Source organism: Protopterus annectens, chromosome 10.part0, assembly GCF_019279795.1.
Source record: "Protopterus annectens isolate FY-2018-M chromosome 10.part0, PAN1.0, whole genome shotgun sequence".
NCBI classification, from domain to species: Eukaryota; Metazoa; Chordata; order Ceratodontiformes; family Protopteridae; genus Protopterus; species Protopterus annectens.
Genome location: NC_056744.1, coordinates 1,505,348,310 through 1,505,373,623, shown reverse-complemented (window position 1 = coordinate 1,505,373,623; position 25,314 = coordinate 1,505,348,310). Strand labels below are relative to the sequence as shown.

General features: G+C 38.3%; 2 protein-coding genes across 2 annotated transcripts in view; both read left to right on the top strand.

Annotated features, from left to right (window-relative positions):
- LOC122814319 (zinc-binding protein A33-like) overlaps positions 1–25,314 on the top strand; it is a 221,170-nt gene that overhangs the window by 157,073 nt on the left and 38,783 nt on the right. The window contains exon 3 of the mRNA XM_044086905.1: positions 10,544–10,639. Coding sequence (XP_043942840.1) covers positions 10,544–10,639 — 96 coding nt within the window. The remainder of the gene's footprint in view (positions 1–10,543; positions 10,640–25,314) is intronic.
- The window catches only part of LOC122813696 (nuclear factor 7, brain-like), a 29,817-nt gene continuing 15,050 nt past the window's right edge, over positions 10,548–25,314 (top strand). Inside the window, exon 1 of the mRNA XM_044086150.1 lies at positions 10,548–10,639. Coding sequence (XP_043942085.1) covers positions 10,553–10,639 — 87 coding nt within the window. The 5' untranslated portion in view covers positions 10,548–10,552. The remainder of the gene's footprint in view (positions 10,640–25,314) is intronic.

Sequence of the window (25,314 nt, the reverse complement as noted above, 5' to 3'; positions counted from 1 at the left end):
ACAAATCTAAAATCATAGCTAGAAATAAGGCATGGGACAAATGGCATGCCACAAAAGACCTACTTGATCAACTCAGATACCAACAGCTAAGGAATCACACACAAAAAAATCAAATCTGGTCTTAACTCTCGAAATTATAAAACCATATTGCTAGATTTGCAACAGGCACAGCCTGTAAGACCCAACACTGTCAGAACCTAAATCTTCTGGGGTGGCTAGAATAGCCTAGGCTACTTCAGTACAACCAGCGTATAATTGTCCATAAAGTTATCAACCACCCTAATAATACGCCTGCACTTAAAAATGTCATCAACCCTTATAGCAACCTGAGGTCACGTCACTCTTCTAATACACTACTGGTTCAAACATCCAAAACCAACAACTCTGCTGGGGACTCCCTGTTTGCTAACTCTGTTGGCAAAACTTGGAAACTCTTCCTGCTGATCTTACTCTTGAACCCTCTCTTAACTCAGTTAAAAAAGGCCTCAAGCTATACTCTGGCTATGTCCTTGTTCAAAACCTGACTAGATCCTCCTCTATAGTCTGTAATCATGTTACGCTGCCTAGTCAGTTTGTCAACACTGTTTTAAAAATGTATGATTATATTACCTGCTTTCTGAAATGTTGCCTGTAAACTGTGTGTAACTTGTAATAATTTTGTGATGTTTTACTGTATGTTCTACCTTGGAGCTTATCTCTCCAGGTCTCCACTGAAAATGGACATGTATCCAGTCGGACTATCCCAGTCAACAAATGTTAAATAAATAAATACATACATACATATATACATATAATTTATGTATACATATATGTATATAAGGGTACTACAGATATATATTTTCCCTTATGTTAAATGAATGTAGTACATGATATGTTTGTAAAAGCATTATAAACCCTCACAGCTCAGATGGTGTAGTAGTACATTGCTGTGATTTAGTGCACAGTGTCCTGGGTTCGAGACTTGGCAGGGCTGAATATTTTGTTGCTGGGCAGAACAAGGCCTGATGGAAACAGTGATTAAAGAACTTTTAAGCAGTTGTAAGTGATTTTGTGTGGTTTTGCATGAAATTAAGCCATGCTAACAGATGGTTAAGTCCCCTTAGCTTTACTTAGCACTGCCTACTCCCGCTTACACCAACGCTAATTTTAATTAAAGAAGAGAAAAAAGGGTGATAGGAAAGTGGATAAATTGGGTCAAGCAGGGGGGTAAAACATTAAGAAAACCAGCTACGGATGTGCAGGATGGGTGTAGGAAAGGACCATAACTCTACATTTCATCTGCAGCAACACCTGTGAATATTGTGTAGAATATGGGATTTACAGCCTCACACCTCACAGTGAGGGGTGTTGGCGACAGACATTTGTAGAATAATTTGTGGTTAGATTGATTAATTTCACTGTACATGGGAGTAAAATGTAGAGCTATGTATGGAGCAATGATTTTTTGTGGACAGATGCTTTTTTTTTTTTTAGGTGAGAGTGGGATGTTGGGGAAGGGCTGTAGGTATGTTTGAGGATGTAGGTTGGTTGGGTAGGATCGGTAGCATTTTTAGACAGACAAAACACACCTGACAGCAGACAGGAGTGGTATATGACACATGAGGGGGGTAAAAACCTTGGACGGGGAGGGTGGTTGGAAATCAGATGCCCATGAGCCCCCAAATGGATACACTGGGACTGAAGTCCCCACCCATGGGCAGTCACAACTGCACCTTCATGGCCCCAAAGGTGGCTATGCTGGGGGCTGGACAAGAGGGGCAGCCTGCCCCTTGAGGTACACCAGGTAGCCCTTCATCTGGTGCAGCTGCCCACCCAACATGGAGTGGAAGATGCTGTGCACTATACCCCAGAACATACCGTGGGTGATGGGCTCTTCTCTGTGTTCATGCCCAGCGGGATGGGCCCCTTCCCTGAGGTGGTTCCACCCAAAGGTGGTGCAGGACCAGCAGAGGAGGATGTTCCGGGTTGGGTCCCAGATGTGCTGGGCCCTCGTGCTATGGACAGATGGGGTGGGACAGGCAGATCTGCTGGGTTATGCCTTCCCAAATGTGTTAAGTTGTTGTGGTTTTCCAAGATATATTGGTTAGTCATGGACAACATGCTTCAAAATTAGTTATAACAGCATGCTTGGGTGTTCCCATTAACCCAAACCAACAGATTTGAAACAGTTGCATGGCAAACAGAACACATGCATAAATGGAACAACAGTAAGCATTTTAAAAACATGCAAGTTACATTGATGGCAACAGGCCACCAATAATGGTATTTGAACAAGGTATGTTAATATGCAACCAATTAAATATATGAGCAATAATAGAACACATGTACCAACAATAGGTTATGAGAACAACATACCCGTAATATATGAATAGTAATTATTGATGCAGATGACGGGTGGGGGAAGAGAATAAAAATACCATTAACAACTGTACTGGCTTCTATTTTTCACAACAGTACTGGTCAATACTCTGCGGGTCTGCCCTCACTTTACATCTACCTATAGCCCATAGCTTCTGTGGCACATACATACCTGTTAGACTGTCAACCTGTAATGGTATGATGCAGACTGGGTGAACTGTGGCTACTTTACTGGAGGGGGTTTGTACATGTCAGAGTTAAAAACACGAACTAAGTCCCAAAAGTCCACAAAATAGCAAAGGTAGAAGGATGTAGACCAAATAATCCGATAGTTACTTCCACAGAATACTTTATTAAGCACAAAAAACAAAATCAAACGTGAAATCCATCAAGCGCTTTCGCCTGAAACACTGTCAGGCTTTTTCAAGATATTCACAACAAGAAAATACCCTGCTTTAAATAATCCCTTCAATAAGCAAAATAACAACTTGCTAAAATCAATTAAAACAATCAGATCTAATTGAGTAACTAATTAAACACATTTAAACACATTTAATTGTGGTTATATAACCATGCCTGCTGAAAGACCTAAGGAAACCAAATCGTTAATGTGCATTGTACTTTTAAAATATTTAGCGATACATTTCTTTACATAAACTTTTAGTAAAGATGTTTCTTAAATTCTTTATAAATGTACATGTAAATACAAATAAAAATAGAAATATAAATAGAAATAGAAGTAGAAATAGAAAATGGAGAAATATTAAATAAATATAGTATAATGAACACTGAAAATAATGTTAATATATGCACTGTTAAACATATAGCTATTAAAATGCATAACATGTTTTCATTACCTTAAGAACTTAAAATTGATTTTGTAAATTGTGAAGTCTGATGAAACATGTATATAAATATGTAATAAAATATATATAAATATATCTAAAAATGTGCAAATAAGTTGTAGGTAACCTATAAACTACGTAAGTATATATGTTGATGTACGTATACTAGTAAATGTAGTTATAAATTGTACATAAATAATGTGTATGTAAATTAATTTGAATTAGTTACTCAATTAGATTTGATTGTTTTAATTGATTTTAGCAAGTTGTTATTTTGCTTATTGAAGGGATTATTTAAAGCAGGGTATTTTCTTGTTGTGAATATCTTGAAAAAGCCTGACAGTGTTTCAGGCGAAAGCGCTTGATGGATTTCACGTTTGATTTTGTTTTTTGTGCTTAATAAAGTATTCTGTGGAAGTAACTATCGGATTATTTGGTCTACATCCTTCTACCTTTACATGTCAGAGTTAAATATTTGACAAAGAAGGAGTACCCTGCAATGATCTTGTGAGTCTGCTACTAGCGTAGTTCACCTAGATTCCTGTCTGCATCCAAGGTGATTGGCAGCAGTGACCACTAGCCATGACAGCGTGACACTTCAGAGACATGTATCGGGAAGAGGGCATGGTGTATATACCTATCCTGCTGTCATTTGTTGGCATAGGGTTGGACAGTTGGACAGTTGTACATGGTGTATTGTTATAGCTTTCAAACGGCTACTACAAACATTTCATTACCTGTAAGACCTGTGGAGAAAATATCTGTTACCACTATTTGACTGTTTCTACAGTTTTTCAAGATTTCTTGAGTGTGTATATGCACATATCTCAGTACCACTCCCTGGATTCGAACCATGTCTAGGTGTGCTAAAATGAACTACAAGACTGTTTCTCATGACACTGAGCTACTAGGAAACTGTTGTCTCTTGTTTGACTGTTTTCCACCTAGTACTCTGTGGTTTAGACAGTCTGACCTTGCAATCCTGAGATTCATGCATGACAAATAGTGTACTGTGTAGATATCCTTTGAAATTACACAGTCTGGAAAGCAAAGGTTAACACAAGGCACTGCAGTAGGGGACACACTATAATACATTTAACATTAGTATTCAGGGTTAGTATCTTACTGCATAACATATGTCATATTTCATGCATATCTTGATTTGCAGCTCCATAATCTACTGTTTTGCATACTAGCTGATTCTCAGAACAACCTCTATTAATTCATGCTGTCAAAGCCATATTTTCTGTGCAAAACCTGCATACATTCTATTTCTACAACAACATACCAGAATAAACACAACAGTTGGTGGTTTAGGTTTTTATTGTACATATAAGACGCAGTGCTTTACTACTGCATATGCTGTAGATGACTATTAGTCTGTCAAATGTTTTTTAATCATTAGATACAGAACACAGTAAACAATTTGCTCCTTCTTATTTATTTCACTATATACTGCAAGGTAGATCAGTACTCACCAGCCTGTCGGTGCAGCCTTGTCAATCTGTCCGCATGGGCCTCAGCATTGCTAGCCCTCTCCACTGCAGCTGTATAGGGATAAAACAAACATTATGCATACCTGTCTATGACACACTCAGTCTAGTTTTTGGTACAGATATATCTGGGATACCTACAAACTGCTGGAGCATGGTTCTCCTGAGTGTCTTGGATCAATTGGGCCAAGAGCACCCACTTCCTCCACTTTAGGTCAGCATAGGGATGCCGTACCTGCTCACCAGTTCGGGGGATGCCAATGGCACTGGTGAGATTGCATGCCAGATGGTCCTGTGCCTCTGCTTTATACTGTGAGACCTGGTACTGGTCCTGCAGCAGTCATCATGGTTTGTGTGAAGATAGGTGAAGGCTGCTAGCCTAGCCAGATTGAATTTTGTAGATAATTCTGTCATTTGTAAATATTAATGTAAGCCACAGGCTTGTTCTCTTAAATGTGAAAAGACTGTATTAGATATTGAACTGCAAAAAAATTTATCAACAGTGCACTCTGCTGTAAGAAAGCTAAGCCAAGAATTTCATGACTGTCTTTGATGTCAAAATTCCAGAGCTGATATGTCTGGATGAAGGAATTCTGCCTATTGTTTTGAGACCAGAGTTAATGGCTAGAATTTGTGTGTGTAAATGTCCTTTATTGCTCTGGTTTCTGACTAGGTGTAAAGATTATAAATGTAGTTTCTGTTAGCCTGGGAACTCCAGAGGAGTGTGAAGAATGATGTCATGTGAAGCAGCTCTGTGTTATCAATTTAAAGAGAGAATCTGAGAGCTCTGAACATTTGTCTTGGGAACATCCAACTCAGCACTTCCTTTGTCTAGATGTAAGTAGGATTTTAGAACTGTATTTTCTCTTAGCTATAGCTAGGGAATAGGAAGATTATACTAGTTTGTTTTTCTGTGATGTCAGAACTTCTCTACGATATTATTTTAAGTTTTTCTCTGTGACCTCTGAACTCTTGACTAGCACTGTGTAGTAAGAAGTATTGTCTTGTGTTTTTATTACTTCTTAAACATTTTTAAACATTTCAACTGTGACTGTTTTGTGTACTGTTAATTTGAGCTCTAGAGTACACTGCATGTATATAGTGATACTGTACCAAGTCACTCTAATAAGCCTTGACTGTTCAGTCACACTTACCATTTGGATAATAATATTGCACAATAATAACTAGACACACTTTCAGAAGGGCCTTTGAGTAGCTGTTATTAGTGGGTGGTGGCAGCTGGTACTACCTTTTAGACTGGGCAGAAAAGGGGCATAGCTGGAGAACCTGTGCCAGCCTTCCCCAGGAATGTCTGTGTGGTTGTAAATAACTCTTATCTCAGTGTGTGTGTGTGTGTGTGTGTGTGTGTGTGTGTGTGTGTGTGTGTGTGTGTGTGTGTGTCAGCTACTTGGGCAGGGACATGAAGCACTGTTGGACAAAGAGGGTGCTGGAGGTTTTAGCTTGCCCACTAGGCTGAGATCTGTACCCTATAGCTGTGTCAGGGGGAGTCTTATTGGGGACCTGGAGAGAGAGGAAGAAACCAGCCACAGACTGACTGTGATCTCTGTGTGCTCTTACAGGAAATTGTATTTTACTGTGTGTGTATTTATTATCCTTTCCCTATATGGACGCCCCTCACTGGTGTTAATGGTGAGGATTGAGGCTCCTTGATTGCTGGGCCAGTGCATGGTTGTCACAATTTGCTACAAGGAGCCCAGCCATGACTCTAGACTCCTAAATGCCCCAGCGCTGTGCCCGAAAGCGCAAGCCCTCATCAACACCTGACATAATTCCTACTCAGAGCAAGCTATAACAGATTCTGGCTGTATTCCCACCTGCACCATTTAAATAAAGCTATATTCCCACCGTTTGCTGTCATTGGACCATTTTGAAAATGCTAAGCTCAGCTAAGCAGAGCACATATCCGCTAAGCTGAGTTGAACAGTACCTAAAGGAGTAATTACTGAACACTGCTTAATAGTGCACAAATCCAGTTATTTGAACTGAATGCTGCTTAGTATGTACATTTAAGTAATGCTTACACCAGCTAAGCATAGATGAGCACTGTTAACCATTCCTCACTTTTCATTTAAAATAATATCAGAATAATGACTTAATTAATCATTACTGACATATTAGTCAGTGTATATGATTTACGTTACATAACTTCCCTCTGTGGGCTTTCATTATACTACCATGGGGTGTGACTATACTGTATGGGACACTTGTGTATACATGGATGATTTCACATATTATATGCACTCACACTTACATTTTAGACCAGCTACACTACCCTGGTTGACAAATATCAGTTACTACATCATTTAAAATAAAAATAATTTTCACACTGAGTTCCCATTTAAAAACAAAGTGCCTGTTTTGGTACTCGAACCGTGAACACCTGCATGCAAAGTCAAGACTCTAACCACTATGCTGTCCTAGTGTTAGGATTTTATCTGTTTATTTTTATGTCTCCTATGGGATGTTTAAGCAATGCTGTGCAGAGGGCCGTAACATGCACACCTACTCAGCTATGCGTAAACATATATCAGAATGGTAAAACAAACAAAAAATAATTAATAAACCTAAATTATTTACATGCATCTGTACTCCTTGTCAGCCACAGTAAGGGAAATTGTAAAGGAACACATAGAGACAGATTTTAATTATTGCTCTTACAAACTTAGGAAGTGTGACAGTGGTTTTCTAGCAAATCATTGACAAATCACTCTGGGTGTAAGTCAGAACATACTGACAAGGCATTTGGGTTTCAGACTTCATACCCTTCAGGAAATCTGTGCTAATGCAAACCTTGTATTCAATCAGCTTTCCAAGTTTGTAAGTGCAACATTTAAAAAGTGTCCCTATTTTTGGGCCTTTGTCCCCCCCATTATTTATGGCTTTGTACAGCTTTCTTGCTCTAAGAGGTTGAGAGGAATGTGAGGCAGGCATCTGGGCATTTTGTGGAAACACGTATAGTTGAGGGGTATGGCCATATGGCACTTTGACAATGGCAGACATTTGGGTTTCAGACTTCATACCCTTCAAGAAATCTGTGCTAATGCAAATTTTATTCTATCAACTTTCCAATTGTAAGTGCAATATTTAAAATGTGTCCCTATTTTTGGACCTTTGTCCCCCCATTATTTATGGCTTTGTACAGCTTTTTGCTCTAGGTGGTTGAGAGGTATGTAGGGCGGGCATCTGGGCATTCTGCAGAAACCTGTACAGCTGTGCGGCACTTTGACAATGCAGGGGGTGTGTGATGGATGCTTTCAATGTCCACGGCAATGAAAGCACTTGCAAGGTGCCATATGGGACTTTGGCAATGCAGGGGGTGTGTGACAGAACCTGTCACACACACCCTGCATTAATTTCTTGCTCACATATCTGTTTCAGTGTCTGTGAACACTGTTTTACTAATTTTATTTAATTTCAGTGTCTACAGACACTGAAATGCTTTTAAAAAGTGCAGGGGAAGTGTTAGATGTGAATGCACTACTTAAACACAAAACACACCCCCTGCACTCCGTAATGTTTGTGTCCGTTTAGCCTTAGTGGCAGCATGCCTTCATGAATATGCAAGTTGTGCTACTGTTAAAGTTAAGGGGAAATGGACATGGTTCACTCCGTGCAGGCATAGTGCTATTCCTGGATGGAGTTTATTGAATCCCGGGGATTGTTTATTAATCTCCTTTCCACCTTGCTTAGCTTAATTATGCTATTAGGGTATAATAACATTCTTATTTCTCTTCTGTAAGCAATCATAAATTAGTACACTGTTTTATTAATAAAGACTACAAATCTACTTAAAATTGTGAAACTCTTAACTTAGAAAGTATGCTGCCTCTGTTGACTTTATTTAGTGCAGCCATAAAAAGTTGTTTTTAATCCATCAGGAAAGCAATCATTATCTCTATTTACAATTGTTTAAGTTAGTACTTAACATGAAATAAACATGTTTCTAATTCTTATACTGTCTTTTTTATAGATCAAATCTAATAAATTATTTATGTATTTATTTTCTTTTATTAGGGCAAATTATTTTATTTGACTTAAAGTATGTTTCATGCTTTATATCATCTTGCTCTTAGGTTCCTGAAATAAATTTTAATAACAGACTACTTTATTCAAATTATTGTTGAGAAAGGATGCATGGATTGCTGCATTTTCTGTTCTTGTAAGGTATACATTGTCTTACCTTTAGAATTGTCCTGCATATGCTGAGATTTGCAGTGGTGAGATTAAGATTGTATATATGTTTGTACCTTCATGTTGCAGTAGCTATACAGTGTTATTTCTAGATTTGTATTTCTTTTTCTGTTAATAAATAAACATTTTTTTAGAAAATAATTGTTTTTCATTAAGTGTATAAACAAGTGTCTCAGATACGGCAGTATCTGCATATTGCTGAACTTTCTTTGAGTATGTTATACCTGAAGTTAATCTTCCTATAGACATATTCTTAGTGTTCTCCATGCTTCTTCATATTTTCCTTGTTTTCTATGGCACTTAATTACCTGTATTTGAAATTTCTCTGGGAAAGGTATTTAGGATTAAGAAAGGTACATATTGTCATACTGGTACTTTATGTTCAGGACTATTGTTTTATTAACAGTACTTCCATTTCCTTTTTTACTACATCACACTAGTTAATGTGTAGTTTTCAGTTCCAAACTATATGAACAAAATTTCATATGAGAAATGGGAATCAGACTAAAAGTGCCTTGTGCAACTCACAACAGCATCTGATTTTTTTTTTTTTTTTTTTTTTGCTCATTTTTGTCTCTTTACAGCTAGCTGTTAACTACTCCCAGGGCTTTTTGTTATCCTTCAGTGCTACCAAAGCTGACTAACCCCCCCCCCCAGTCTAACTCTGACCCATGTTTTGGGTCACTGAAGCAATTAAGACACCCAAGAAAGTTTTATACTGCTGCTGAGGAATGTTTTCTCCCACTTTGGACCAGAATAAACACAACAGTTGGTGGTTTAGGTTTTTATTGTACATATAAGACACACTGCTTTACTACTGCATATGCTGTAGATGACTATTAGTCTGTCAAATGTTTTTTTAATCATTAGATACAGAACACAGTAAACAATTTACTCCTTCTTATTTATTTCACTATATACTGCAAGGTAGATCTGTACTCACCAGCCTATCGGTGCAGCCTTGTCAATCTGTCTGCTTGGGCATCAGCATTGCTAGCCCTCTCCACTGTAGCTGTATGGGGATAAAACAAACATTATGCATACCTGTCTATGTCACACTCAGTCTAGTATTTGGTACAGATATATCTGGGATACTTACAAACTGCTGGAGCATGGTTCTCCTGAGTGTCTTGGATCCATTGGGCCAAGAGCATCTGCTTGATAAGGTCATACTAGACTACAAGTCTACAGACTATTACAAGCCTAGCCAGTAAGCAGAGGTATTCCTGGTTTAAATTATTCATATTATTTGAAACTTAGTTTGAGGAAAATAATTTTAAGAAAGTAAAATGGTTTCAAATTAATTTGATTTGGTGATGTATGTCATGTGACTTTAGTTCCCTTTATATTATGTGCTATATGATTTGTTAATTAGCAAAAGTCTGAAGCATTAGTTTCAAAAGTCCTTTTTTTTTATTTTACTGTAATAATGTGTACTCTTATAAGGTTTCTTGTCATTACACTGTAATTTTTATTCACCTGGGTTTGTGTGATGTTTCTTTTGTGTTTCATTTCTTTATTGCAGGCTTCATCATTTTATTTCCCCTATTACCATAGCATCATATGCCCTATTTTGTGTTACTAAAATATATTATTTTGAATATTTGCTGAATTAATACCATTTTTTACATTTAGGATAAGTTGATGTCTGCTACAGTCACACTAGAATCAAAGGTAAGAGTTCTTAGAGGATGCCAAAACATGCAAGAAGAGAAGATTTCTGTTATCCAGGTGAGAAAGTAATGAAACATATTTTTTTCTGTCTAGTTGTTGAAAACTGTAATGCTTTCATAAAAATGCACTTGAATAAATGCGTGTCCCGGAGAAGCAAACTATGGCCTGTACATTATCCAAATAGGTGTTTCATTTAATTTTAAGATTCGCTAAAGAGGGAGCTTGGTCCAGAGATACTTTTTAGCCACAAACCAGGCCACAAGAGTAATCATAAATGCAGCTCATGCCTTCTCTTTTCTGAATAGCAGGGAAATTCTAATTAATGAGGTCCAGGTGGCTGGTTGAGACCCTTTTATGACATCATTAATGAAAACAATTATGCTAACTCTTTGCAGGATCACAGTAGAAACTAAAGGACTTAAGTCTTAGTTAACAAGGCAGGAGAAAGAGTTATCTGACTTGGTCAATGAAAGTAGCCTCACTGAAATAAAACTAAAGGATCACCTTGCAAGAACTGCTCTGCAATCATCATCAGACCTATGTTAGTCATCTGAGTGAATACACAGTGAGGAAGCAAGCCCTGTGTGAAATACTCAGTGATTACAGATTTTGAGTACATTTCAAATGGTTTCTTCAAGATAATGGTTATTTAGTAAAGGTGGTTTTGGAAAGGAGCTAGGATTGAAAAAGCTGTAATCCTCTGAAATTGAGGTTATTCCAGGACTCTGTTTCATAAAACAATGGTTTACTTGGAAGAACATAGAGAGCTTAAAGGTCTGATGTTCACCTCATGAATATCCCTTCTAATCTAGACAGCATGGAAAGGAGTGAGGTCCTTCTTTCTCATGTGGATAGTCTTCACCAGCAAGCATTGCTAATGCTGTGGGCCTAGCAGTGCCTCTCCAGGAAGGGCAAGCTGATATCACCTGCTCAGACCCATCTACCCACAACCCAGCCGCTTCACAGTCCATATCCTAATGAGAAAGTACACTGGACTCAGGTTAAGTTTTTGAAAAAAAAAAGAGAATTTATTCAGTCCTGAATGGGTAGTAAATAAGGAATGATAAAGAAAAAATATAATTATTACAAGAGTCCCCCCAAAAACAAGGAATTGAAACCATTAAAAATACATAGACCATGTGAGCAATTTAAGCAGGAATTAAAGTAAAAACATCCTTGTTTTTTGCCACAGGGTTCTTTTGCATCGCCACGCCTTGAATATAACTCATTCACTCCAGAGCAGCTCTTTTGAGTGTGCACCTTTAACCCCTAGTGGGCGTGGCTTAAGCCTTTAAAAACTAAGTTATCACCTTAGAGTTCTAGAAAACTCTCATTGAAAGAGGTCAAATATCAATAGAGTTGTGTTTGCCATCACATATGGCTCAAGACAAAATATCCTGGTACCTTGTAAGTAACATGGTTTTGGAATTATTAATGCAAATATGAACAATCCATATTTGACGCCTAGAGGAGCAGTAGGGGTTAACTGCAGAAGACGCCTGGAGGAGCACTATTGTATTAGAAGTCTGTATGGTATCAGTAACATTTCTTGCAGTCTTCTTACAAGTGAAAATTGCAGGATTAGTCATATTTACAATACCACCAGTGAAGGTAGCTCACTCAAAGTTTCAAGCTAAAATGCCTCAACAGCATGGACTTTGACATTTATGACTGTGGCAAATTAATGACACTGCATTTTTAAGAAATCTAATATTATCACTGGCACTAAAGCATATTAAGCTTTTATTACTTGCAGCCAATGTGTAGTAGATCTGCATTTAGTGCATGGTTCATGTACGTATACCAATATCTGCAGTTCCAGTTCTAAGCAGCCAATCTGTAGGGGAATTCTATTTTATAAGTCACATTACATCCAGACCATGTACATAACACCCAGTGAAGAACTCACTCATATGGGGTCAAACACTCTGCTTTTGAATATTTGCGGGATGAATAAATTGATTATATACAGTAATCATCATGCTAATGAAAGAAAAGCAAATAGACTCATCAGGATTCCAGTACAAGTAAATACAGTAAACAAAACTTATCAATGTGGTAATTATAATCATCAAGTGACATAAGGATTTATGCCCAGCTTAGTAAGTTCTTTTATGAGTCCAGAGTGGGGGATGGTGTCGAAGGCTTTGGCAAGGTCCAGATAGGCTGTGTGGACTGCCTTACCCTAGTCCACAGCTCTGGACACTGATTCAAAGAAGTCAATCAGGTTCAGGAGACAAGATCGGCCCTTCACGAACCCAAACTGGGTGGGGTTCAGTGTTTGAAGGTTGCCAATGTCTTTGTTTATAAGTTCCATGATAATGCATTCCATGCCCTTGCAGATTAGGCTTGTCAGACTGATGAGACGGTAGTTCCCAGGATCCAAGGTGGACCCCCCTTGTGGAGTGGGATAACTGTAGCTGTGCGACACTCAGTGCATACAAAGACTGAGGTGAGGCTATGATTAAACATGACACTTAGGTGAGGTGCCAGTTCATTTTGTAGTTCATGTAGTATACAGCCCAGGATGCCGTCTTGTCCCATGGATGCTGTATTCTTAGTTTTGGAGAGTGCGGTTTCTACCTGTGTGGCCATGATTACTGGAATCTGACAATCTTTTGGTATTGAGATGGGCCATTTAGGGGGTGAGAGGAGGGTGAAGTTTGCACTAAATTGATCTGCCAGGATATTGTCAATATCCTTGAGATCAGTATATTTAATGCCATTCTGTTGTAGCTCAGAGCAGATCTGAGCATTGCCATTTAGATTCTTGAAATAACTATAGAATGCCTTGTGGTTGGCTTTGGAATCTTTGGCAATTTTATTTTTGTAACTAGCTTTGGAGGATTTTATGAGGGATCTCAGCTTCTTACTGAGGCTGGTAAGGGAGTTTTTTGCATCCTGGGATTTTCCTCTTTTCGGCAACAGTTTCTTCCTTCTGTTGTATAGTTTGTTTATGGCAGGAGGCCACCAGATTGGCTTCCTTTTTTTGGAGGCGAGCGTCTTGGTTCTATTTGGGATGGCACGATTCATGCACGAGTGGATGTGCTTGTACAGTGCCTTAGTGTAGGATTCAGCAGTTGAACTTTCAGCTCCGATCTGAATGGGTGTCATGAAGTTTGTCACCTCTGACTTGAGTAGCATGTAGCTGGCTTTGGAGAAGTTTTTTACAGAGGTTTCCATACTGGGGGGATGGGGGTGGGATGTGGATGCCAAGGGTGATTTGCTTATGGTCAAATCTGACCAATGAGGGGGTGACCACTGGTGTGGAGCATCTGTCTCCCATGACCAGGTGTAGGATATTGGAGCCCCTGGTGGGACAACATATTAGTTGATCCAGTGCGTTGGAATTTATGAATTCCAAGAACTGTTGGGAAAAGGTGTTGGTACCCAAGTAGTTTTCCCAGTTAATGGCAGGCTAGTTAAAATCACCCAGTATTAGGGTATTTGGTTGTATCTTAATATTTTCCAGTATGTTTAGAAAGGTGTAGTGAGAATCTTGGGGCATGGTGGAGGATCTGTGGCAAGCTACAATTTAGACTGCAGTCTTACCTAGTGTTAGTTGCACTTGGAGAATTTCAGATGCATTGTGTTGGGCAACTAGCCTGGAGGTGTGAATATCCCTGGTTAATATGGACACTCCTCCACCTTTAGTGTTTCAGTCTTGGTTTAGTGGCCAAAAAGTGTGGTAAGAGTTGTAGCCTAGTGTTTCAGGGGTGCTGTCTGGAGCCTTGAACCAGGTCTCAGTTACTGCACAGATATCAATGTTCTCCATTTTTAGAAGTGCCTCAAGAGAATGCATTTTGAGATTTAGACTTCTAGCATTGGGTAGCATTACCTTCAGATTTTGCATGCTTGTATCTGTTACATTGGTGGTTTTGTCATTTGAACCTTGCCTAAAAAAGGCACTATAGGGGTGGCAAGAGCTTTAGCCAGTAACCTGAATCCCAGGGGTGACAGGTGCAGACCATCTCTGGCAAAGCATCATGGTTTGTCGATCATGTCGTCCCAGGCAGACAGATACTGGATCCCCATTGAATGACACCAGAAACCTAGCCAATTGTTGAAGTCAATCATTTTGTCCTTAGTCTGTGGTATCATTGTGGGTGAAGGCAGGATGCTACTCAGGGCTAGGGTCATACCTGCCTAGGCCACATGATCCGAGAGCTCTTCCATGTATCTTTTCATGTAGTCCAGAGAGATACATCTCAAATCATACACTTCAATGTGAGCAATGACAGAGTCATATTTGTACTTTTTGTGGAGTGACTTGAGTGCGTGCATTATGTGGTGGATCCTGGCACCCGACAGGCAGCTGACTGTAATTTTCTCCTTGTTCAGCCTGGTGAGTGGGACATTAGTGTGCCTGACTATAGAGTCACCTATGACTAAAGTGTTGGGTACATTGTCTTGCCTTAGGGGCTGTTGTTGAGTAGCACACTGGTGTTGGGAGCTATGTGTCACTTTGGTTGTGACAGGTGTTTGTTTGTATTTCAGCTTCAGAGGTCCTTGTTGCTTGGGCAGGTTAATGTTAAGGGCTTCTGCATATGTGGGTTTAGTGTTGCTATGTGTGGGTGTTGATGGTGTGGGTTTAGAAGGGCTATGTGTTGCTTTTGGTGTGATGCAGGTGTTAACCTTCTTCTCTTGACTGTCTAGCACAATCCTGGCTGGAGAGAGCTTTGCTTCCAGTTTGGCTATGTAAGTGCATTTCTCACAGGTTGTAGTGTTGGGTGGTAGGAGGAGAGGGTTGTCTGTGTACATGAGACAGTTGCTGCATTGCCCCAGTATGCCCAGATTAACCAGGTGGACAGGAGAAATCACTGGAAGCTGACCCTTGGACATGCCTGTTTAGGTGCTTTTTTTGTAAAGTACAAGAGCTGTTTTCCCTTACCTTTGCAAGGTACTTTGCAATTATAGACTGTTTAGTGTCTATGATTAATTTCTCCTTATTAACAAGGAGAGTTGAGTGCTTGTATCAGTTTAAGGCTTTCTAGTGCTTTCCAGCAGGTTCTAGAGCAAGTGCTAGTCACAGCGGCTCAGATTTTAGTGCTACTACTGAGAAACCAGCTAGTTCTAAGGGAAAATTTGTAGAGCAGATTTTCTGGCATGTGGAATAGTTTAACTGTAGCCTCGCTGTGCTGCACAATGCAAAAAATGTGTAAACACATGCGTTTTTAAGCCAGAAAGTTGAAAGGGATAGAAATCAGCCCAAAAAGGCTAATGAAATTACAATTTCAGAGCTGGAAACCACTCCTCTAGCATTAGATAGGCAGTACAATGCTCACCACTCCCACTGGTAAGCAGTAGGACTTCCCTCTACCACAGCAAGGTCTGGATAGCTCTGAACACAGAAAATAAAGTCCTGAAACCAGCAAAGCCTGGGATCTGGACTATACTAGCTAAGAAAGGCGGGAAACGAGCAAACAAATTAACCAATAAAAGCTAAAAACTGAGCCTCATTACAGCAGTCTTCAATCAGTCAAGTTCTAACTGCACACTCTTGCCACTAGGGTGCAGGGGAACCTTCTCCGAAAAAAGATGGCCTGGATTAGTGCTTAAGTTATACAAATAAAACTAGATTCCGCAGGTCTGAATCTAGTCTATGCTACAGCAAACAAGGTGTATCAATTTCAGAAATAAGCAGTTCAAATAAGCAGGCACAATAAGCCTTTAACCAGAAATTCCCAGCTCAGAAGGGCAGAATCTAGCCTCTCTTCCCACAAGAGTGCAGACCAGAAACCTTCTTAACATAAAATAACTGGCCTGAAGCCAAAGTGCTTAAACTAGAACAATACACTTTTAGAATAGCAGACACTGGGCCTTCAATCAGCAATTCCCAACTAAAAAGGATGTAATCTACCTGTAATGCCACAACAGTGCAGACCACAAACCTTCTTAATGTAAAACAACCGGTCTGAAGCCCAAGTGCTTAACCAAAAGCCTTAGAATAACAGTTACAATTCAATCAGGCTACTACCAAGCAGTGATAAATGCAGCAGAATAAATACAATTGAGTACTTTTAAAAAAAGGGAAAACAAAATAATGTAATAAAGTAACAAGAAACACAAATACAGTAAAAGCAAATGAATAAAGTGCACATTTTTTTTTTGTTAGTAAAATGCAAGTGCAAATCTGTGCCAACAGTTAATGGGGTAACATAATAACCATGCTTCGATGGGTATAAATATAATAGATGTTTAATATTAATATATGTACATTGTTGTATTTGTATATTGTTTACCACATATGACCCTAACTACTCAACTAGGAGTATGGGCGATCAAATTCATCTCTTCAAATATTTTAACTTAAGGATACAAGAGTATACCTTATTGAGTCCTGGTAAAAAAACAAGCTCCGGTACGGAGTTGCCAGCATAGTTCAAGATGCTCCAACAGTAGTGAATCCGGTCCCCCATGACCATCTTGTACTACTGAGTCGATAACTCTGAACTTAAAACTGTGATCTGGATTTGAAGGTATGTGTCTAACTAAAGCATTGTCTGTGTTATGATTTCTCATATGATATAAGTGTTCGTAGACACGTTCTCTCAGTCTACGGTCAGTTTTGCCGATGTAGAAGGCATGGCACTTTTGACACTGTGCCATATAGACAACTGACTTAGACTGACAACTGAATTTAAGTTTGGTTTTGTAAATAATGTTCCTAATGGTTGTGGTGGTTGTTGTTGTTCTTTGTCTTTTCGGATTTTCCCGGTTAGGGGTCGCCACAGCAGAACACCGGTCCGCTAATGATTGGCAGATTTTTATGGTGCTGAGTTGCCAGCCTGACACCCAACCTTCAGCGAAGGCATGCCCATTCACGCATGTCTTTTGGAGGCCACTCGACTGCGGGGAGGACATGCAGACTCCACACAGAAGGCATTCCAGCTGAGAATCAAACAGGAGAACCTCTTGCTATGAATGTTCCTAATGGTGAAGTCCCCAAATCCAGATCACAGTTTTAAGTTCAGAGTTATCGACTCTTTTACATAGTGTGTACTTTTGACTCGGTGTGGTTTATTTTTACTTGTTTTTTGTCATTTCTCCAGTTTTTCATGAACTATTATGAACACTAGCAAGTTAAAAGGCATTTACATGTAAATGTCAGTGTTTTTTACTATAAAAAATGTCCTTTCTTTAATCTACTTGTGTGTTGCACTTGTGAAGAAAACACTGTTTAAATATTTCCCCATTTCCCATCTGTATCTTATTTACTCTGTACATCAGGGTGACCTTCTGTGAGCCTGTGCATAATTTTCTTGCAATATTTGCATAGCATTAGGTATATTAATAGAAAAAAAATGACTGCCACTTAGAGTGATGCAGACAATTAGTACAGAAAATGTTGAAATATGAGAATAAACATATTTTTCAGTGTTTGTGTGACTGCCCTCTAAATTCATGTTATATCATATTGCTGCACTAAACAATGTTATGACATGTATAATATTTTCTAAGCATTTGTTGACTAGATAAGTCAACTAGACAAATCAGCAGCATTAAATAGTGATGTGACTTACTCAAGAGTCGCACAGTAGGTGAAAGAAGGTAGATGAAATCAAACCCTGTACATTGGGCACAAGAAGCAGCTCATTAACAGGTCAAGCTTTACTATTTTGCATTACCTTGCAGACAGCATGCCATAAAGTTGTCACTAATACATGCTGGCCATTGCATATTGCTTATTCATATCTGACCAGAGTACATTGTGATAAAGATATTAAGTATCATAACGGAAAGCATTTCTGAGTGGTGGAAGTTATTGCTTTGATATCACTTGTTAAGCCCTGTGTAAAGCTGTTCATGCTCATGCTATACAGAATTAACAGAAGTTGCCTTCTGCCAAGTTACATAACCAGTGTTCTCAATCTCAGCCTGAATATGTACATCAATAAATTCTGTGCAGCATTATGTATTATTGTACCACAACAAAGGGAGGTGATGCCAATACTGATTATTAAAAGGTGGACTGACCATACATACCTTCTCTGCAAAATGGTTTGTTGCTGACAACCTTACTGAGGTTGCACCTGCTACTTTAACTACATGGTTTGTATGTGTTATCATGCTTGCTATCCATCTTGCAACATAAAGGTCTACATTTATGCCTTTAAGCTTATTTACAACTCCAGGATGGGAAATAGTGTCAGAGTCCTTGGCTACATCCAGGTAATATGTATGAACTGCATGACTGATATCTACAACTTCATGTACTTTCACAAAGGAATTTACTAAATAAAAGATCATGTGCAATGGCATATCATACCTCTCAATGCTTCCAATCTTAAATTTTATTTTCCATTTTCTGTACTTCTAGAAGTCAGTAAAATATTTTCAGTTCTTTTCTACTTTAAAATATGACTGAAAACTGGCCATTTGTGTGTAGGGTTGCCACCTTTCACTTAGGCCAAATCCAGAACAAAGCCACACCCCTTGCAAATCCAGAATAAAGCCACACCCCATGCACCTGCCTTATCCTTGCCTATCTCCTCCCATTACTCCGCCCAATTTCCACCCATTTTTTTGATGCCACTTGTATGTCAAGAGGACTAAGAATGTCCCATGTTCCTGCTTTCTGACACACTCACATCAGATTAGTGATGCTTTTCTTAAATGAAATTACAATGTAATTGGGCATTTAACAAACTCAGAAAGTCTGTTTGTTATTTAAAACAGAATGCCAGAGTTTGTACAGTGTTTTCTGGACTACTACACAGTCAGTTTGATTTCTGAATAGTCCAGAAAAAATAGATAGGTGGCAACCTTATTTGTGTGAGCTTGCCACATATTACTTGCATGCTGATGTCACTGTGCCTGATGATGCAAGATCAGGGGCACTGATATTTGCCATTGAAAGGCACAACATTTGCAAAACAAACAAACCAATAAAATTGAGAAAATGGATATGCAGAAACAAATAATATATAATGAAAGCAGCCTGATGGGTACATGAAGCTATGCAGCTGTATTAATGAAATATTAGTGCCGACTCGTGTTCTTAATTTCTTACTATTTATGTCAGGTGCTGAATCCAGTAAGGCAGACTTTGGTGTCATTAACTCAAACAAAAAGGACATGCTAGTTTTTCATTTTATTAAAATGTACTTTGGGGAAATTGGTGTGTACATAGGAATATCATCTTAAATGCACAAGTTTTTTTTTTTTTTTTTTTATATATTGCATGTGATGACCATCACAGCCACACATTCAGAGAAGAGTCAGCTGTGATGGTACCATTTCTGTAGACTCCTATTTTCACATAAACGTATTACTGTATGTGAAAATAGGGGAATGCATTAATTTGATCGAAAACACAAAATAATCACAAAATGTTGAAAATTCAAAATATTGATAATGGGAATCTACCCATTCCCTACTGTTGTGCAGCACCAGTGTTGGTATATATACTTAGGGCTGAGGGGGTGGAGTTTGGCTAGCCTCCCCTGCATCAAAAAAGTTTTCAGTATTTTAAGTTTTCAATATTTTATGATTCAATATTTTGTATTTTCAGTTAAGTTAACGTATTCCAAAAATAGGATGAGAATTGCCACTACCCAGCAGTGATTGTCACAAAAAAGGAAAACTGAATTTAAATGTTGCATTTGTTTTTGATACTTTGCACATGATCTTCAAGTAGAAGTGATTTCCCTTTGAAAAATGCATATTGTTGATGATCTAGATCAATAAGATTTTTTTATATTAGAGCTTAGGGACTCAGATATAACATAGTCAGTGGCTTTTTAAATTAGACTTGTTAGGCTGATGGAACCCTTTATTCAGGGTGTAATAGCCACATTCCATACCTCCAGAATATAATATGCAGCTATACTTTTGCTGAACTATTTTAATGTGGGTTCAGAGATGGTATGTTTGGTACTGTTGATTAAGTAACCTTGTATATTATTAGGATCCACAGATGTGCTATTTTAAGTTGCAGATAGAGTGCAGTTTGGACATATTCCATTATAATCTTGGGGTAGCAACTAGCTCTATGGCACAGAGGTCTGGAGACCTGAGTGTGCCAAGGTGATGGTGGTTCAATTATTAACTCCAGAATAGGAAAAGCAAAACAGGGAAGGGGAGTAGTGATGGGTCCTGGGTTTTGGGCATGGGATGTACCCAGGAGAGTGGTACAGTTTTTCCAGTGGGGAATTGGGAAACCACCCATGCTTAAGGAATACTATGTGACAACAGGGGATGGTGTAATTTCTCCAGTGTTATTTCTCCAAACTGGAGAAATTACACCACCCTGTGCTTGAATAGTACTGCATGAGCACAGAGGGTAGTGTGATTTTTCCAGTGTGGAATGGGGAAACCACCTATGCTTGAAGATGGAAGGGCAGAGTTACTGCTGACAATTGTCCATGTGGAAGTGAGGGACATTCAGTGCAAATAGCCAATTCCATGCTGTCTTTACTTGTGACAGCTATGTGTGTGCAGGAAACATGGAGATGAAAAACTCCAAAGCACTCATTTTGTCTGCCTTGCCTAAATTTGGCCCCTCCTGGTTGACCCTCCCCCCACAAATGGGCCTACTGACCCTGACTGGGTGGAAGATCAGGTACCAATAGGAGAAAAAAACTGCAGAAAAATAAACTAATATTGGGTGGAGGAAATTTGTAGAGTTTCAATGCCTGTTCTAGTGTGAGATTGGCTCTAAATTTATAGTAATTTATTTAGGGTCTGATTGGTTAATGCCATAATGAATCAGTTCAGGGCACCTTTAAGTGCTATTACTTAATTGCTCTGTAGTTAAAGAAGGATTTATGATCATCCTTGGCTTTGGATGCTAATATTAATTTGTGCTCCACTTTGATCTTTTTTATGTAAACTTTCAGACTTTTGCTTATTATTTTATAGAGTAGCATGGGAAGATTTTGTTTTATTAAATGCCTTTATTTATGTTTTTCTCTTCCATTATATAGCTTATTAATGCTAGCATTCAAGCAAGGTGGTTTCTTTTTATATAGACAAATATATCTGGTTCTGATTGGGTTCACTTTGTTTAACTAACTTTGTTAGGTGTGAGTAAAATTCATTGGCGTAAGTTACAGTTAAGGCTGTAGGGCAACTGAAAATCCTACAGTTAAATTTTGAGAGCTTGTCATATATTTTTAATGCAGTTGTCTTTTTAAATTCCTTGAATTCAGTGGTGATTATTGTGGTCAGCATAGATACCCTAAAGAAGAACATTATTAGCATCAACATTTATCAGAGTTGAGGATACTATAGGAATAGTGTAAGCAGGTGCATTGTTAATGAGGATGACATCAAGAAGATTCTGACCACAGAAGTTTCAAGATGGTTGTCCGCTTTTCAACAACTTAACCTCAGTTCTCCCAGTGTAAAAACAGAAACTGAAAAATAACAGCCAGTGATATTTTAAGCCTGAGTAAAATTCAATCACTGGCTGGTAAGTACACTGCCTGTATGCCAGCAAAGAAGAAATTTAAAAAACCTGAAAGAAAATCAACCAGAAAAAGTGAAGAGAATATGGTGTATGGGAAGAATCCTGCAGCTTTTCAGCAAAAAGCAGTTCAAGCTACAGCTTTGGTTCAAGAGATGGCTTCCAGCACTTTAGAGGAAAAAAAAGTCAACTGTGCTCAGAGGGGTCTGTCATATTATTGAAACCTTAATCCATTAAACACCTCTTCTTCGACCAATTTTAATTGAAACCTGAATTCAGTGGAAGATTGTTCCATCAAACTTTTTCCCAAGTTAATTAACCAGTGGGCCAACCTAATGACTGCATCAAAAACAGAAAGATTTAAAACCTACCTTGGTGGGGGACTATGTCTACAACAGCCCCCAATGGGGGGTTGCACCCTCCAACCTCCTAACTAAATATACCAACTCTGAGATTGCACTACAGTGGGGAAAAGGGCAAATTCTCAAAGATGGCCCACTAGTTACTTAGTGTGGGAGAAAGTTCAATGTAATTATCATTTGACAAATTCAGGTTTCATTGTAAATGTTCAATGGATTGAGGATTCGATAATATGATATAGATGCGCTTAGAGCTGATTAAAATAAATTAAACATTGAAGGAGTATACCAACAGAATTATCATAAGGCTGGTTAAAATGGAAAAAAAGCTTTAAACAGCTATTCAGATGAGTTGATAAAACTGAACAAAATCAGAGGATAAAATGAAGAAAAGGCTGGCTGAGTATGAGATTACTCAAAAGGAGCGGTTTGAAAAAATGGTAGTTAGAGGACAGAGCATACAGACAAAAACAGAGATTTTTTTTCTCCACCAGAGAAACTGGTAGGAACAGACTGTATTTATTTTATGACAGCACAAATAAGCAACTGGTATTCTGTAGCAGGATTTATCAACTGAATGAGCACATTGTGTGCATTCTCCAAACTTTGCCATGAACAAGTACCCAAGACCTGTATTAGTAAAGATGCAATCATATCAGCAGAAAGAGTTGATGCTGACACAACTGTGGCAGAAGGGTAAAATATTAAACACTGGAGACAGTAGGATGTTTGTGGAATATGATTAGTCACTGTACACCAGGCAGAAGAGAAGCAAATTAATCCCAGCAATTAGAAAATGTCAAAAGGCAGGTGTGAGATTCAAGCTTATGTATACAACTTCTTCTGAATATTTTCCTTGCGGATCAAAGTATTTTTTTGATACAAAGCAGGCTAAGGAGGAATTACTAAAGTTTGTCCAACAAGGGGCGAGCCATTAAACAGAAGGTGACTCTTCTTCTCATTCTTGTGATGATGAGGGTCATTGAGATACGTTGCCAGTGAAACCTTTTCCCGTGTTGCAAAAGAGACAGAAGAAATCACATGAGCTGACTAGAAGATTTAGGAGTATGTTGGACTTGAACTGGATTCTGGGGTTGGGAGATGGAGATGAACAGGAAGAAAACCGGTAATGAACAGGAAGAAGACAAGGAGCACTGACATTAGTGAATACATGTGACACTATAAAGGATCAGATGCATTTGTAAAATATGGCTTTACCAGAAAAAGTGGCTGAGACAGATTGGATTTTTATTTGACTTTGTTTATTTTGGTGGACTGAAGGGCATATGACATACTTCATATCATTAATGTTTGGAAGGACACTAAAAGGAAAAAAAGTAGGGAGAAGGGGGAAGTAACTGTAAGAAAACTGTTTTTGTTCTTAACAGTATTTGCATAAAACATTTTATGATGTAAGTTGCATGTCATGTAGTAACATATTTTTAGTAATTGATGTATGTGATAAAGAGGGTCGATGTGACAGTATCAAATAGACTAAATAGTGAATGCTATTTAGTTGATCCGATACTGTTGAAATGGCAAAATAGCGAAGTCACGGAACATCAAATTTTTTCCCAGGGAAAACATTCGGTGGGGCGTCTTCGGGACTTTGCCATTTCCACCACTATGGTGCGATCTCGAGTTGGTATATTTAAGTAGGGGTGGTGTGGAGGGCACAACCCCCCACATCGGAGGGTATGGGTGGCGAAGACCTCCACTTAAATTTGTGTTTGTTTTTTTGGGGTTTTTTTTTTTTTTTTTACGGAGCAGCAAATTTTTTTCCTGGGAAAAAATTTGCTGTTCCGTTCGATAATTTGTTGTTTAGATATTATCGGTACGATGATATAGCATTCGCTATTTTCATCATACGATAATATAATATCAATGCGATAAAGATACTGAAGTAGGCAGGTGCTTTTTTCTTGTCTTTTTTTTAGTTTTAAGAAATGTAGATATTACTATGCAAAATGAGAAGAAAGGCTGGACAAAAACAAGTTTAAGTCAATAGGGTTTAATCTTGAGCTTTTGGGAGGGGGTGGGATGATATGTAAAAGTGGACTGATTGTAATATATCTAAAACTGAAATGTTTTCTCTTACTTTTGCATACGTGAGTGTCTAGGGTATTGCCCCTGGCTTAACCTAATGCCAAGCTTTTTGTGAATGGGAGACCACAATAAATAGTTTTCTTTAAGCAAATAAATGTTTAATGCCATTTAAGAATCTGCAGCTGAGGATGGCTCTACATTTTGATCTTATGTTTCCATGGAAATAAGCTGACTAAAGATAAATGCATTAAATCAGGAGGTCTGGACATTGTTTACTGAGATTGTTTACTGAGAGAAACATAAAATTAAAAGGTACAGGGGCACACATTTACTAAATACTCGAATGCATTTACTAGACCAGTGTATAATTTAGTTATTTAAAGATAGTCAGTACACTTTTTTCTTAAAACTAAAAATTAATGTTTTCTGAAAACAGACAAGTTGTTTTTTTACATCTGGATAGAAATAAAAACAAGACATGAACAGACAACAATTAGGGTTAATAGAAACAGTGGCTATAACATGTACCCTTCCATGGGTAGCCTTAACGTTAGGTTAGGTTTTTGCCTGTGTGAGCAGCTGTCAATTTGGGACAAGTGTTCATATTAAGAGGGTTAAACTTCATTATTTGAAGATGTACATAGCTTTGCGGATTTGTTTTAAGTTAACAGATTGTGGAGATGTTCTGAATTAAAATGTCTTGTAAAATGTGACTTGGGTTCAAATGGAGATGACAAAAACAACTGTATAAAAGATCAGCCTACCAAACATTAGTTGGTAGATTTAAATCAAATGCTGTAAATAGATACTTAAAAAGTTACAGAATCTTATTCTGTTGATGCAAATTTTAACTCTCTTATACTCTGGCAAGACACAACTTACACTATTCAATGGAAAACCATTCAGCAGCAGATTTT